The sequence below is a fragment of the Pongo abelii genome, chromosome 10 (assembly GCF_028885655.2).
Source record: "Pongo abelii isolate AG06213 chromosome 10, NHGRI_mPonAbe1-v2.0_pri, whole genome shotgun sequence".
NCBI classification, from domain to species: Eukaryota; Metazoa; Chordata; class Mammalia; order Primates; family Hominidae; genus Pongo; species Pongo abelii.
In genome coordinates this window covers 31,069,502-31,086,008 of record NC_071995.2, presented here as the reverse complement: position 1 = coordinate 31,086,008, position 16,507 = coordinate 31,069,502, and the positions used below count along the sequence as shown (strand labels likewise).

Here is a 16,507-nt window from a genome sequence, read left to right as displayed (position 1 = left end):
TTTTTTAAAAATTGGTTAAATACTTTCAAAGGGGTACATTCAGGGTGATATAGAAACTGAGATGTTCTTTTTAGATGGTATTTCATGTGGATTGTCATCATACTTCTTTGTGGACATTTCTGGTTATCCAAGCACCTGATATAATTTTAAATCTTTAAATGTGTGCTAGCTTCAGTGTTACTTCCGACTTTGAGCTGAAGCCTGCCTCTCAGTACTTTGCATATTAAAAGTTGAAAATTCAAATGCTAAAAGGGTCAGGCTGATCTTAGAGTGAGTGAAGTGAGCTGGATGTGAGGTTATGTTGTAATACTTTGCATTTTAGGCACATGGGAATATTCTCCTCTTCCAGAAATATGCTTTCTCCCATTTTTCTTCAAGCAGTCATTTTGACTGTCTTATTGCCCATGTATGATAGTCATGTAGGCTCAAGAAATATTTCACTTTCCTCTTTACTGTACAAAAAAAATTGTGCATATAATGATAAATGAATGCCTTCAGATTAAGAATATGATAGGAATTGGTAGAGACTATGGCAAATTGTGAGCCCTTGTCCTCTCGAGATGGGCACACAGATATTTCTATGCAGCCATGTAGGCCCAGAGTTGTCAGGTCTTCTAATATTTCAAGAGAAGCTGGAAATTTTTATATGAAGCCACCTGTTTTTAAAACCCTGGTAAATAAAAAAGAGGTATGAAAGTAAAACAGAACAACCTGCAGGCTAAACCTAGCCTTTGGGAAGACAGTTTGCAACATCTTTATTGGATTGTAGTTTCCCCTTAGGGAGCTACTTACAATAAATGCATTCCTTTAGCATTGCTTTTCATTCATTCATTCATTCATGTTTATTCATTCATCTGAATGCTTATTGTGTGATAATCATGAATGAGGCATTGTGCTAGACACTGTGGATGTAGCCATAAATACGGCAAAGATCTTTTCCCCTGGAGAACTTGGCATTATTTCTGTCGTCTTTCTCTAGGCTGAGCATCTTCCATTTCCTCAAAGGTACATTCAAGAGGCATCATTTCTGAGGGTCTTCCCTCCCCGCTTAGCATCCTGAAGTTCTCCTGTGAAGGTGCTCTGTGTTTAAAAAGCCCTCTGACTGTCTGCTGCCCCACATTGGATACCACCTATCTTGCCTCTCCCATCCTCAGGTAGAATACCTCCCTCTTCCCCATCTCTGCACCTGGTAAGTTCTCCCACTGCCAGAATTCCTTAACATTTAATTAGCTGTTTGATTACCTTGCCTGCTCCTACTATGCTATTAACTCTTTGGGAACAGATGCCACGTCTTACTTCTCTTTGTATCTCTGGGCCCTGAATCATATCTGACATGTAGTATGTGCTTAATAAATACCTGATTGTGTAAATTGAAATGAAAAATTGTTTGACTTGTGCAGTTCCCTGTCTGTCTGGTTTGGTCTGTTTTGATAACTGACACACATTAACTCTGTGTTGAAGGCAAATAAAAGCCCCAGGGCAATAACCTATGTACAGTTTCAATCTAGATTGCAAGTATTTTGTTGTCTTTTATATCCCCATGTGAGCCTTTACTCTTACCACTATTCTGTCTAATCCTGTTAGAATTAGCTAACAGTTTCAGCCATTTAAACTCTTTGTGAATGTCAGTTAGTTCTTCTTCTGGTACATTAACTCTCCTTTCCAGATAAAGGCATTTTGTATCTTGATAAGTGTACACTGTATAGTTTCATTAAACCTTTGATAAAAATATTGGACAGAACAGAGGTAATATCAGAACCCTGTGACATACACTGGAGATCTCAGTCCAAGGAGACATTGATTTATTATTCACTACTCTTGGTGTTTGCTACAAATCTATCTTAGGCTATCTTGTTTGCAGGGAGATTTTGAGAGATTTTGATAAATGCCTTTGTTAAAATAAAGATGTGATGCACCCATCACATCCCCTTTTCTATTAAATTATGAGGTTAATCAGTGAACCCCCTTTTTGTGAACCCATATTATCTCCCAGAAACAGAGCTTCTTTTCTCTGTGATCACATGTAGAATACGCTAGAAGCTTTCGTTAGCATTTTGTCTCAAGCTCACTTGTCTGTAATTTGGAGAATTCACTCTCCATCTTTTTAGATATTTTGAAAATATTCCTAACTCCAGATTCAGGGTGATTTCTTAAAGCTTAGATTCACCAATGTTAGGTTCCAGGTAAGGGACTTTCACAGCATTGTGTCATTACTGCGGGGGCTCCTCATTCAGCAATTTATTTTATATTTTGGGATCTAATTGAATTCACTTCATACACTAGGCATTCTGGTGTGTACCTTTTTAAGCTTCTGATGCGTGAACGATACCTTGTGCAAGCGTGTTTTTTCTATAACCCCACAGATGCAATTAGGTGCGTTAGGGCCTGTTATTAAATTTAAGCCAACCATCAGAAGTCTCTCTATTCTGCATGTCTGTCTCACAGAAGTATTTTTTCAGATTTTGACTAAGTTCAAGAAATAACATGGATAACGCTTGGACATTTTCAGATATGACGCATATGAACCACAAAGGTGATTCATGCCTACCATTTTATACTGTTTTTGGAAGGAGAAAGGAATATATGTTAAATACCTGATAAGAGTATGGGTAACATAGTAATAATGCCATCTTTAGTGATGCTTTTCAGTTTTTGAATGGTTGAATAATAAATACTTTGCAAAAATAAGCCTTTTGTTCTTTTTAAAGAAATGGTGCTATTATTTGTGATCCAAATTTATTATCTAAATTTTAGGATCCATGGAAATAGTCAAATTTATCAAGGATTTGGCTTGTTAGATGTCTTGCCTTTCTCACTATTGCCATTTTTACCATTTACACTGTGGGATGCATTCTTGTACATTCACTCTAACATCTTTTATATGTATATGTACATATATATGTATTTGTATATATACTTATGTATATATAGTTTATATATATTTTATACAAACTTTTCTCGTTACTTCTTTATGGAAAATTCCTGGAAGTGGAATTTTCAGTCAAAAGTGCATACCTTTTAAAGCCTCGGATGCATGTTGCCAACCAAGAGACCTTCCAACTTGGACACCTACCAACCAGATGTGAGATTGCCTGTTTTCTCTCATCCTTGTCAGTGGTGTGAATTAATTTTAAATGAATGGCTTAGTCTGGAAAGCTCAGCCTGCTGAAGTGGAACGCAGTGTAAAATCAGTCTCAGAGGGATGGACTCTTAGGGAACTGCATCCAAGTTCTCCAAGGACATGGACTTGGTCTTGACCTTCCTTAACTATTATCCCATCCCAAGCTTTCTGACTTCAAGCAGTTCTGCTGCCTCGTGTGTGTTTCTATACAGGAATGGCATGCTGGTCTCCCCGCTTTGTTGGACCTATGAGTTTTCTAGTTCACTGCCTATTCCTTTTTCCCTCTGGATGGGCAATTTCCCACCAGGATCCTGTATTGAGGATGCTGGGGTGTGTGCAGACTCGTGAGTCTGCCAACATACAGCTGAGTCAAATCTTGCATCAGAGCCCTAGAGTTGGATCCAATACAACAATTTAGTTTTCTAGGCTTAGTTAACACTCTGATTACTTCAGTGGGAGTGAAAATGGAGTTTATTAGTAACTATGACACTTGCATTCATATGTCCAAATAAATCTTGAGATGCTTAAAATTCTGTAGATTAAAGCTGTGCATGAATTACGTCAATTATTTAGAATACACGTATGTCATCTCTAAAGCTGACTTTTTCATTCTTAGTTGTTTTGGCAAAGAGGAGCTGTTTCTATAAGAGAAGCAGATCAAAGGCCTGAGAATTGAAGACCTGGGATTGCTGTTTTGGTAAAATGGACTAGAATACAGACAACTGTAGGCAGTACCACTTAGGGTGTCAGTGCTCCCTGGAAAGGACCATACCTTGTGCAAGTGTTTTTTTTTTTCTGTAACCCCACAGAATCAGTTGGGTGTATTACGTCCTGTTATTAAATTTAAGGCAACCTTCAGAAATCTGTCTATTCTGCATTTCTGTCTCATGAAAGTATTTTTTTAAGATGTTGAATAATTAGTTTTCCTTCCCTTTGTGGTTCCCTTTTAATTGCTTTGTCACAGTATTAGAAATCAGGTACTGAGATCTGTGGGAATTTATGTTAAAAACATTTAATACACATTCTGGAACATGATGCTTTTGCTCATCCTTTCATTTCAGCTGCAGCTGGTAATAACTTGTAGGTTCCCTAAAGCTTCCTTTGTGGGGTGGTAATTAGGTGATGCTTCCAGGTGCATAATCTAGAAACCTGGTTCCTGGTGGCACCATGGGTGAGAGAACACATTCATACTTCATTTGTCCCAACTGTGACTATAATCATAGTTTCATGGTTTCTGTTCATCTCCGGTGTATGTGGCTCTGACCCATGGCCCTTTGGACTTCCCTTTCAACACTCAGTTGCTTGGGAAGAGCCAGCAATGAAAACAAGAATATTAAGGGGGCGTATTTGCATTAGCCATGGAGTGATGGAAAAACAGGCTCAGCACCTGTTTGCTTGCCTTCTCAGTGAGACCAAAGTTCCCTGAAATAATATTGTATTGTATATGCATGGATTTCTGTACATGGCACAATTCTGAAGTAGGAAAAATGTGATACATACCCAAGGCTAAAAAATAACCCAATGTTGGCAATCATTTAAAAATCATTAATCTAATAGCTTATCTTTTTAAATGATGGATTCCTTCTGCTTTCCTTGTGTTTATGTTGCGTTTGTAGCTAATGCAGTTTTTTTCTTTTTTCTTTTTTTACAGGCTAAACGTATTTTTGACTGGTATGAACCCATTCTACTTTCATGCAGTAAATATAATTTTACACTGCTTAGTGACCCTTGTGCTGATGTACACCTGTGATAAAACTGTCTTCAAGAATCGTGGACTTGCTTTTGTAACGGCATTGCTTTTTGCTGTACATCCTGTTCATACTGAGGCGGTAAGTGTAATTGGATCTCAGTGAAATAACGAATATGAATATGTGTGTGTATGTATACGTGTATACATGTATACACACATATATATAGCATGTAAATATGTGTGTATATGTAGATATGTGTGTGTATATAGATATTTACATGTAAACTAAACTGATCTTTTTTCCTTTTCAAAAACACGTGAGTTCGCTTTACTAAAGTGTTTATCTTTATATATAAATGATTTTGGTTGGCAACTTTTCCTTTTGAGTGTTCAAGTTGGTTTTATTGCACCTCCTGGATTTAACTGCTTTTCTAAATAGCCGCTGTTATTATTGCAGGTAGTAATGAATGGCCACAGTTTGTTCAGTTTTGTATTTGCAGATAATTTAAGTCCTAATGTGTTTTAAGCAGCAAGGGCCATTTGACACACTTAGCATGCTGAGTCATTGTTCCTGTTCCACATTTATATTTTACCTTTTCTCACTGTGCTTTATTTTATAATGTTTATTACGCAGAACTATAAGTGCTGGGGAAGGACTATAAAAAATTAGACTGACATTCTTCAAGTTAGAAGGACAGACTTAGGAGCCTTACGTATTGTTTCCCAAGTTGCTTAATAGGAAGGGTAGTTATTGTGTGGGTGATGAAAAATTTGTTTAAAAAGTATTGGCTGGGTGTGGTGGCTCATGCCTGTAATCCCAGCACTTTGGGAGGCTGAGGCAGGCAGATCACTTGATGTCAGGAGTTCAAGACCAGCCTGGCCAACATGGTGAAACCCCATCTCTACTAAAATTACAAAAAAACTTAGCCTGGCGTGGTGGCGGGTGCCTGTAATTCCAGCTGCTTGAGAGGCTGAGGCAGGAGAATCACTTGAACCCAGGAGGTGGAGGTTGCAGTGAGCCAAGATTGCACCACTGTACTCCAGCCTGGGCAACAGAGTGAGACTCTTTCTCAAAAAAAAAAAAGTATTGATAGCTATGGCCCTCTTTAAAATATTTATTTAATCATTCCATGAATCAGATGGCATTTTTAAGCTACTTTGTTTCCCAGCTCAGTAAATACAGCTGGTTTGTTTGATGTGCATGGCTAGGGGTAGATGAAAACTTGATGAGAGGTCCATGGGCACCACAGTTTTACAAGACTCTTTTCCAGAGTTTCAGCTTGCATCTCTTTGGACACTTCCGTGAAGCTGATCTGCCTGAGTACACACCTGCAGTAAAGATGACATGGTGGTTCCCTTCTCCCTTCTCTGTTTCTCAGTTGCCCTCTGCTCATTTTAACAAAGTTAAGGAATACCTTGTGTACACCAGCGTCTTACTATGCCCCAGGTGTACAAACCTCTGAGGCACCTTACAAAGGAATAGTCTGATGTATCAGTGTCAGCAAGGCATCCTCCAATTGAGCCATCACAAACCCAAAGGAGGGCTTCACATCTTTCCCTGTCTAACACGTATCTCTATGAAGAATATAACATGGCCTTAGAAGTAAGGTATGGTGGCCTGTGTTGCTGTTCTAATTCAGAAGTGACATAGTTGTCATGGAGATGCATAATAGTATGTTTATTTGAATGGACACAAGAAGTCTGATTTGACCGGTTGATTTGATGATGAGGACTGGTTTGTCAGTTAGGCTATACGATGGGCATTTTCCACCAACAAAATTCTAAATCTGTAAGCTCAAAGTTTTGACAAAAATATATTTTGATTGGGTGATGAAGAAAGATCACTTTATAAAAAATTACATTGTGAAAGGTCATTTTCCCAACTCTTTGTGAGTATTTTAGACTGAGCAAGGTGCCTTTAAGTGGATGAGTATGAGGCATAAGTAATAGTCCTTTGGTGAGTCTCAGTAAAGCTTTTCTGCTGTACTTAAAAGAAATTGTGACAGTAAATGACTGTAATGACAGGTAACTCTAATGATGGTTATGGTTAAATTCTTTGCTTTCAACCAAATTAAAGGAGGACTTGATTGCATTGTCAGTTCGTAGATCATTAAAAATTATGTGAGGTGATAGATCATTATGTGATATTAGCCAATAACTTGGAGTTCAAAGAATAAAGTCATTGCTGTAACAGGTCTACTTCCATTTTCACTTATTTATGTGAACATCCTATGAAGATGAAAGCTAGGAATAGTTGGTACCTGCTGTCATAGTCTAACAAAAGGTAAGATTCAGCCACAGACAACTGAACTTACTGAAAAGAAATCTGCTATACCTAGATTATTAAGAGGTGATTTTTAATATTTATTAATTATTTATCATTTTCTGTTTTATTTATGATATATCAAATATCTGTGAATTAACAATAATGGAATAGTAATACAAAATTTAAATTTTAACACTTAGAGGCTTATGGTCAAAAGAAATTTGAAATATAGATTTAATTATATTTTATTATAGGGAGAAGGATGATAAATACAATATTTTTAAGCATAACTATATAATTTGCAAAAATGAGGGGGAAATACAATGAAAGTATGAATTCAAGGAGAAAGGGTATGAAGTGTCTACCAATTAAAGAAGAGCCTATTCATGTTTAGGTAAGTGGAAGATGATGAGCTTCAAGTTGCTAGAGTGTTCAAATTACATTTGGTAAATTTAATATAGGAACATTATGGCCTCATTTTGAAATGTCAATATCTACAATGCATAGGAAGTTAGATCCTTTCAAGTATTTAAAACTATGATTAAAAATTTTTGATATAAATTGAAAAAAATAAGAGAGATACTTAAGTTTTTAATGTTCTTTTTGGATAGAATATTAAGAAAAATAATCAAAGACTATTACTACTAGACATATAGAATATGTGATGCTGGGCCAATGGCATGTTCTACTATAAAACCATAGACAGTATTTTATTTCTGACAAATAATTCTTCATGTACAATTGGAAATCTGTGCTTAGAGCATATTGGGGACAATTGCTGCATGAAAGAACAAATGAGTAGGGCAATAACAGTTTCAATTCAGAGGTATCAGAGAGAGAGTGCATAAAACACAGGCAGCCTTTGGCAGTATGATCAGGAACTGGTTAAGGTTGGTTCCTAAGAAAAGAGGAAAATCCTATTAGCAAAATGACCTTAAAAAAAAGCTACAACAAGCTTTTGTACTAATTGAAAAAAATCCATAGTAACACAGTGAAAGGGACAGAGGAGTCTAAGAGCTGGGTAGTTATTTAGGGAAGGATATTAGGGAGGATGCTTACATTCATAAGATTCTGAGGGAAGTGTAAGAAGGAGGCAGAGAAATTTAGCCTACAAAACAATTTACATGACAAAGTAAAATTGGGGGACTTATTATTTAGTCATGGATTTCAATTCAAGTTTCTAAGTAGGAGGAGGAAAGAGAAATAGAAAAAGAGATGTACTTCCCAGAATATATAGAGATAAATTATTAATATTATTATTTGAGACAGGGTCTCACCCTGTAGCCCAGACTGGGGTGCAATGGCATGATCATAGCTTACTGCAACCCCAATTTCCTGGGCTCAAGCAATCCTCCCACCTCAGCCTCCCCAGTAGCTATGACATTAATGGAACTCACTCTTACAGATAAAATAAATACCAATAGCCTTATACATATAGTATACTTTGTGTAAATATTATTGGTGGTATTCCAAAGACAAGTTTCTATAGCAAATTAACTCCTAATTTGAAATTTCTGCCTGTGATAGTGTTAACCTTGCTAGAGGATCTGCTGTTACATTATTTGAATTCTATCCAATTATGTTCACTGATGTTTCTCCTTCCAGTGTTTGAATATCTGTTAGAGGCTGCAGTTCCCAGGTTATAGCCACCATGTTGGTAATGGAAACCTGTAGTTTGAGGCTAAAATACATGCTGGCCATTTGCATATATTTTTCACTAACCATGAACTGACCAGTTGCTTTTGTACTTTCCAGCATCCTACAATTCAGCCTACATTGTCATAAAATCAACTGGCTCCAGTTTAATGTTCCATCTTTGCTTCCCATTGCCCCTCCTCACTTCTTTATTTACTCCATGCTCTTCATCACCTTAGGTCTCGCCTTCCAGAAGCACTCCATGTATCTCCAGACCTCTCTTTCTCTGCCATTCTTGTATCCTCCACCTGCAAAGCATTTTTGTTCCTTCCTAGGCCTAGGCTGAGCATTCCCTCTCCTTGAGCTTCCTGAAATCCTCCTTGTCTATGTTTAAGTCACAGTTTACATGGCCAGACCTGTGAAGCCTTCCTAGATCCTAGAGTAAAAATTAATCTCTTCGGTCTTCTCTTGGTAATGGTTTCTCCTCTTATGATGTATGCAGTTTCCTTGTGTGCTATTTAATACCCTCTTTTGACTCCCCACCAGATGTTAAACTCCTTGAGGCTGATTGTATGTTTCCAACTGGCACAGGATCTAGCTAAGAGGAAGCACTTGGAAAATGTTTGTTAACTGGAGTTAAACACACACTTACTGAACATGACAATATTGACTAATTGAATCACAGTGAATGGCTGGTCTAGACATACAGTAGTTAATGACTATTATAGCACTTGTTTTTAGATATCTAGCCTTTTGCCCCAAATACCTCAGTTCAACCGGGGTATAGAATAGGTGTTCAATGCATGCTTAGTGGTTTGGACTGGCAAGAGAGCCTATCAATGTTACACCAATATTTCAACACCCTCTTTGAGCTTCTCCTGCAAGGGACACTACATTCTTTATATCTGGGCACATCCAGCTGGCACAGTCTGCTGTTGACTCTTCCAAATTGGCTGCAATGCAAGAAGCCAGGCTGCAGGACGCCTTTAACACATTAGTTAAGCTTGTCTAGCTTGTGATTGCCTCATTCCAACTTGCTATACCCAGTAACAGCTTGCAAGTCTTGCTGTTGGCTACATCACTTGTGCTGTGATGAGTACCCTTCTCGGTCCAGATGCTTAGGCTTATCTCAAGACTGTTGCTAGAGAGCTAGGCTCTCTATTTAACCTTCAGGAAGACTTGCAGGTAATGCTGAGCTAAATGCTCAAGGAGGTGGTAGTGTAGTCTGAGCAGATCTGGGCTTACAGGTGACCTGTATACACTTCGGCTTTACAGACTGTGAGACTGAGCTGAACCTTGACATTGTGGCGACACCACACTGTCACTGCATTCGTCTCTTGAGTCATGCAGTCTTCCTGATTTGGTACTCAAGTTTCTTATAGATTAATGAATCAATGAACAGCATGTGGTACAAGCAGCCACGTCAGGTAATAGCTTTCAGCTCTGTATTGCCAGTGGTATTCTTTGGCCATTTTCCAGGTTTCTCTTAATGCAAGAAGGACTGGAGTTTTTCTCAATATGTGACTTGCTGTCAGTCCATCCGTGTGTGTATAATTGAGTTATGTTTTATGTAGATTTTAACTAACAGATACATTAGATTATCTAATAAAGTTCGCAATTAAGATACTGTACATGTAAACCTTAAAGTAAAAAAATGATTTCCATAAGCCACACAGGAAAACCTATCTCAGTGTTAAGAGTTCCACCCCCTTTCTCTGAAAAAAAAGAAAAAAAAAGGGGAGAAAGAAGTGCACCAGCATTTATCCAGCAGGCCCTTTATGTATATATCATCTCATGAATTACAACCACCCTGAGGGAGTGGGTGTTACATGGATTTTAAACATAACAAAACCAAATCTCAGATGGCAAGAGCAGTCTACATTCAGACCTTGAATGGTTTACCTCCATGCTTATTTTGTTTTTAAGTTTTTGAGATAGGGTCTTCCTCTGTCGCCCAGGCTGGGGCGCAGTGATGTGATCTCGGCTCACTGCAGCCTCTACCTCCTGGGCTCAAGCAATCCACTCACCTCAGCCTCCCGAGTAGCTGGGACCACAGGTGCACACCCAGGTAGTCGTTTGTATTTTTGGTAGAGACAGGGTTTCTCCATGTTGCCCAGGCTGGTCTTGAACTCCTGAGCTCAAGGGATCTGTCCACCTCGGTCTCCCAAAATGCTGGGATGACAGGTGTGGCATGAGCCACTGCGTCCAACCACCTCCATGCTTGTTCACTGCTTCTCCTTCATGACTGCAAAGCGTGCTCATTGCATCAGGATGCTTATAGGTATATTTCCCAGAAAACTATTTCCTACTATTAATTGTTGATTGATTCTTTAACACACCATAGACCTCGGGTCTTCTGTGATGTGGGTGATACTATTCCTGTGCCTGAAATGTCAGCCCAATTCATCTCCCTTTTGAGCTGTTCCTCATCATTCAGCTCTTATGGTACCTGTTCTTTGGAGCATTTTTAAAAAGCTATATCCCATTTTTTCCCTTGACTCTTTTATTTCTTGGATTAAAAAAAAAAAAACAAGAGAAATGCATGGATATGTAGCAAAATAGTGTGAAGATTTGTAAAGAGTCATCTGTTTCCCACCCCTCTTCCATTTCAATCTTCTTCTGAAGTAATGCATTTTTTGAAATAATTTCAAACTTAAAAAAATATAGAGAATAACTGTATACTTTCTATCTAGATTCACTAATTTTTCACATTTTCTCACATTTGTTTTATCACCTTCCTCTCTTTCTCTCTCAATATATAAAAACGTTATTTATTTTCTGAAGAATTTGACAGTAGGTTGCACAATTCATACCCCTTTATACTTTAATAGTTTAGTTGTACATTTTTGAAAGCTGAAAGCATTAGTCATTTCTCTTTAGTTTTCATTAGTCTCCTTTAGTTTGAAACAGTTAACCAGTCTTCATTGTCTGTCTATAATATAATTTATAGATCTATGATATAATTTAGAATTTATATTAGAACATGTAAAATAAAAAATGTTATTAACATGTTATATTGCAATATATGGTTTAATATGTTCTATAGCTATAATATAAATATATAATACTTATTAATATGTTATACAATTTATAACATATACTACATATAATTTATAGATAGAGCATATTATATTAAAAATACATAATATATAAATAATATATGATATATAGTATATATATGCAAATGCAGAATGAATAATAAGTAATAAATATAGAAAATATAATATATGTATATCATATATGTAATACATTATACATATAGTATATAATAATATATACAGTATTGATTATAATGAGTTATATAATTATGAATCATGGTATAATATACATTAGAATAAATTAATATGCAATAAAATGTAATGCTACAAAATATTGCTACACATAAAATTTATAATTTGTTAGCATAATATATATTTATTTATATTTTTATCAAATGTTCCTCATATTAAGTTTGATGTTTTCTCATGATTATATTCAGGTTATACGTCCCTGCTAGAATACTGTATAAATGATGGTTATGATGATTCCTTCTCAGGAATGGTGATTTTAATTTGATTCCACAGTTAAGACGTAGTGCAATATAACGCATTTTTTCCATAGTGTTCTTTTTAAATTTTTTCATCTAATAATTAGTAAATAGACACGTTGAAGTCCTACTAATACTTTGTACCTCAAAAACTTTCATGCCCTAGGTTGCATCCATTGATATTTTTGATGTTTCTTGCTTGCTCCAGTCTTCACTCTTCTGGAAGCAAAACAGTTATTTCCCAACTCCACTGCTCCCTCCACATTCCTTAACTGGCTTTTTAATGAAGGAAGAAGTCTCCTTTCTTTCCCATTCACTTGCTTGCTGTATATATGTATGTACATTTATATGTATCCATTCATTCATTTATGTATATACAATTACATTGCTTAACAATGGGGACATGTTCTGAGAATGAGTGGTTAGGTGATTTTGTCATTGTGAAAACATCATAGAGTATACTTACACAAACCTAGATGCTATGGCCTATTGCTCTTAGGCTACCGTACTGAATACTGTAGGCAACTATAACACAATGGTAAGTATTTGTGTATCTAAACATATCAAACATAGAAAATATACAATAGAAATATGATATTATAATCTTGTGGGACCACCATCACATATGTGGCTCATTGTTGACCCGAAAGTTGTTATTCAATGCATAGCTGTATTTATTATTAGTATGGACTCATGGATTTCATTTTCAATGGTTTATAATATATTATTATACCATTTATTTTAATATTCAAATTGCCTTAAGTTTGTTCGGTGGGAGCCCGTTGTTCCTGGCTTCTATGCCCTTTTGACTGTCATTTCATAAGCATTTTCTTACTTTCTGACACGAGATGATCCAAGCTCCTCTTGGATTTCCCTAGCCTCAGCCCTGGTGTCAGCCAGTTTTCCAAGGAGCTGGTGTTCTCTTTTGTGGGGAAATGGTTTGTGGTTAGTGCCAAGATGGCCCTTTGCTACTGAGGTTTTATATTTATAGGCCCTTTCAGTGATAGAGCTAAGAAAAATATGCGCACATGCACACACACATATACTCACATATAGCAATCATGAGTTCAAACTCATTCCCTTTCCTGTTTATTTTTTTATTTTTTGAGACAGGGTCCACTCTGTCGCCCAGGCTGAGTGCAGTGGCACGATCACAGCTCACTGCAGCATTGACCTCCAGGGCTCAAGCAGTCCTCCCATCTCAGCCTCCTGAGTAGCTGGAACTACAGGCATGTGCCACCATGTGTAGCTAATTTTTGTATATTTTTGTAGACACAGGGTTTTGCCATGTTGTCCAGGCTGGTCTTGAACTCCTTAACTCAAGTGTTCCGCAAGCCTTGGCCTCCCAAAGTGCTGAGATTACAGATGTGAGCCATCCTGCCCGGCCCCATTCTTGTTAAAAGTATTGATTCTCAACTTACTTTTTTCTAGTTCTCTAAAAATATTGTCTGCTCCATTAGCATTATGGTACACAGAAGGACACAGTGTCTGACTCTCAAATATTGCTCAAAAATTTTTTTGAATAAATTAATAAATGAATAAATTTTGATGCTGTGAATTGACGCTCTGAGAGCTTAAAAATAAAGTGTGGAAATCTTGCCCCTTCCATCCATCCTCTTTTTTCCTTACATAAACTCGTTATTAAATATATATGATAATCAGAGGTGCTTAGCCATATATCAGAACTTGAAGAACAGTGAGATTTCTATTTTATTATATCTTTCATTTATCTAACAACAAATACATTTCTGTAATGGATTTGTGTAATGGTTTTCTGAAAGTAATTGTCTGAAGTTTTTATTTTTTATTATTTTTACTTCCAAGGTGGCTGGGATCGTTGGCAGAGCGGACGTGTTAGCGTGTCTGCTGTTTCTATTGGCCTTTCTCTCCTACAACAGGTATGTGTGGCTAAGAGTGCCCTTCTCTGTGATTGCAACTGTGCCGTGTGTGTAGACTGGGAGCGTGTGCCTGAGAGGAGAGAGGCTTCTGGTTGTGAAATGCTGAGCAAGCTTTCCAGGGACCAGGAATAGGAAACTCTCTCCTTGTCCAGTGCTGGGCCTTTTTCTCTTCCAACCCCATTCTGAACCACACTGTAGCACCTTAAAGGGACTGCTTTCCCAGTGTTGGGAATCCAAGCACTTGCTTTATCATTCCTTTTACTTGTAGTTTCTTACTGAGAAGTGAATTTGGAATCTTAGCTCTAAGCCAAAATGTATTTGATGCAATGTTCTCTTTTATTTGCCTATGATTTGCTTAATTTTTCCTTTTCATTTTGTTCCTAATACTTTTTCTCTTTGTTAGCCTCACCAAAGTAACTCAGAGCTTAAAATGACAAAGCTGAGTATAAAGTAGCATTTCTCGACTGTGGTTTTCCAATTTACATATAGTTTCATCAAAAGACAGAAGTTTTTTGCCTTGGGAAACTGAAAAGCCTTAAAATAATTTCCCATTATATTGCACCTTTACCCTAAACCAATCAGATTCTCATCTGAGTCATGTCATGTCCATATATAGAGAAAGGAGTGGATTAAAAAGAGAATGTGAATGGGGGCAGCTCAGAGCATGTCCTGTGATATGGTTTGGCTGTGTCCCCACCCAAATCTCATTTTGAATTGTAACTCCCACAATTCCCATGTGTTGTGGAAGGAACCTAGTGGGAGGTAATTGAATCATGGGGGCGGATCTTTCCCGTGCTGCTCTCGTGATAGTGAATAAGTCTCACGAGATCTGATGGTTTTAAAAATGGGAGATTCCCTGCACAAGCTCTCTTTGCCTGCTGCCATCCATATAAGACATGACTTGCTTCTCCTTGCCTTCCATCATGATTGTGAGGCCTCCCCAGCCATGTGGAAGTGTGAGTTCAATAAACCTCTTTCTTTTGTAAATGGCCCAGTCTCAGGTATGTCTTTATCAGCAGCGTGAAAACAGACTAATACAACCTAGAAAAGGGGGGCAAGTCAACCATGTTGCCCAGTTTCATGGAGAGATGCCTGATTAAGCATTTGGTGGCCCTGATCTTTGGATCAGTTCATTGACCTATAGTCTTACAAAGCCCAGTGACTGTGAGGAACACTGTTCTAAACCAGTGGCTCCTAATTAGGGTGATTTTCCTCCTCGTCCTAGCCACTACCTCCTCTACCCACAGGAGACATTTGGCAATATCTGCAGACATTTTTGGTTGTCACAACTGAAGTGGTGCTCATGGCATCTAGTGGGTAGAAGCCAAAGATGTTGCGGAACAGACATTCTGCAATGCACAGGACAGTCCCCCTACAACAAAGAATTATCTGGTAGAAAATGCCAATGGGGCTAGGATTGAGAAACCTGTTACAAACCAATTTAGACCTTGTGTCAATAATGAAATGAATTAAGTCTTAGGAAGTTTTGTTTTGTTTAAAGGGTGGAACATTTTCTTAGCATAGTGTAAGTCTTCTGCTCCTGGCTTTGTAACTTCCTACTGCATTCTTGATCGTATGATGTGGTGTTACGAAATCTGAAAATATAAGCCAAAATTTAACAATTAATTGTTTCTTGTTTATTCTGGTGTTAGAATAGAAGTAATAATTGCTTTGGAGTTTAAACTTGTTCTCTAGGCCTGTTCTGTGTGGTTAATATATTTGGGGGCATGATTAGGCCTGCAGTGTATCCATATCTGTATGATAATGAGCCATGTTATTACAGATTGGTTTTGCATGCCATTCTCACTTTCAGAAATTTGAGCTATAGACCAACTCAACAGAAAAAAAATGCCTATCTACTGCAAATTCTGCATATAATTTTATGCGATTGTTCTAAGACAGAACACTAAGGAGAAGGTGTCTCAACTACAGAAATATTGGCCTTTACTTCAATGGAATAGGAGCCAATAGGTGTGGTACCTGTTGAAGGGAACAGTGGTGTCTCTTGGTAGGGGGCCAACTCTGTTTTACAAGGTGAAACAAAAGCTTAACAGCACCGGAGAGATTTTGAAAATCATTGTTGGAAATTAAACTGAGAAAAAAATAAACTTTACCTAAGATACACTCATAGAAAATGAATTTAAAAATGTTGGCTAAATGAATTTAGCCAAAAGAAAAAAAAGGTTAAAATAGTTGCATTTTCATCCCAGAGAGAAATGCTTATTATATTTTGGCACGTATATCCACTGGCAACTTTGTTTTATGTATGGAAGCATATAAAACACTTCACTACCATAATGATGATGGTGATATACACTTGATGTGTGACAAGTCATTCGTTTAATCCCCCCTACAACACTGTAATCTCTTG

General features: G+C 37.3%; 1 protein-coding gene across 5 annotated transcripts in view; it reads left to right on the top strand.

Moving 5' to 3' along the window:
* The window catches only part of TMTC1 (transmembrane O-mannosyltransferase targeting cadherins 1), a 285,567-nt gene that overhangs the window by 11,170 nt on the left and 257,890 nt on the right, over positions 1-16,507 (top strand). For 4 of the 5 annotated variants that reach the window (XM_024256984.3, XM_009247587.4, XM_054527036.2 and 1 more), the window contains exons 2-3: positions 4,773-4,950; positions 14,063-14,136. In XM_024256984.3, coding sequence (XP_024112752.1) covers positions 4,773-4,950; positions 14,063-14,136 — 252 coding nt within the window. Of the gene's footprint in view, positions 1-986; positions 1,190-4,772; positions 4,951-14,062; positions 14,137-16,507 lie in introns of those variants that run through there. The other variant, XM_054527037.2, reaches the window with a different exon arrangement.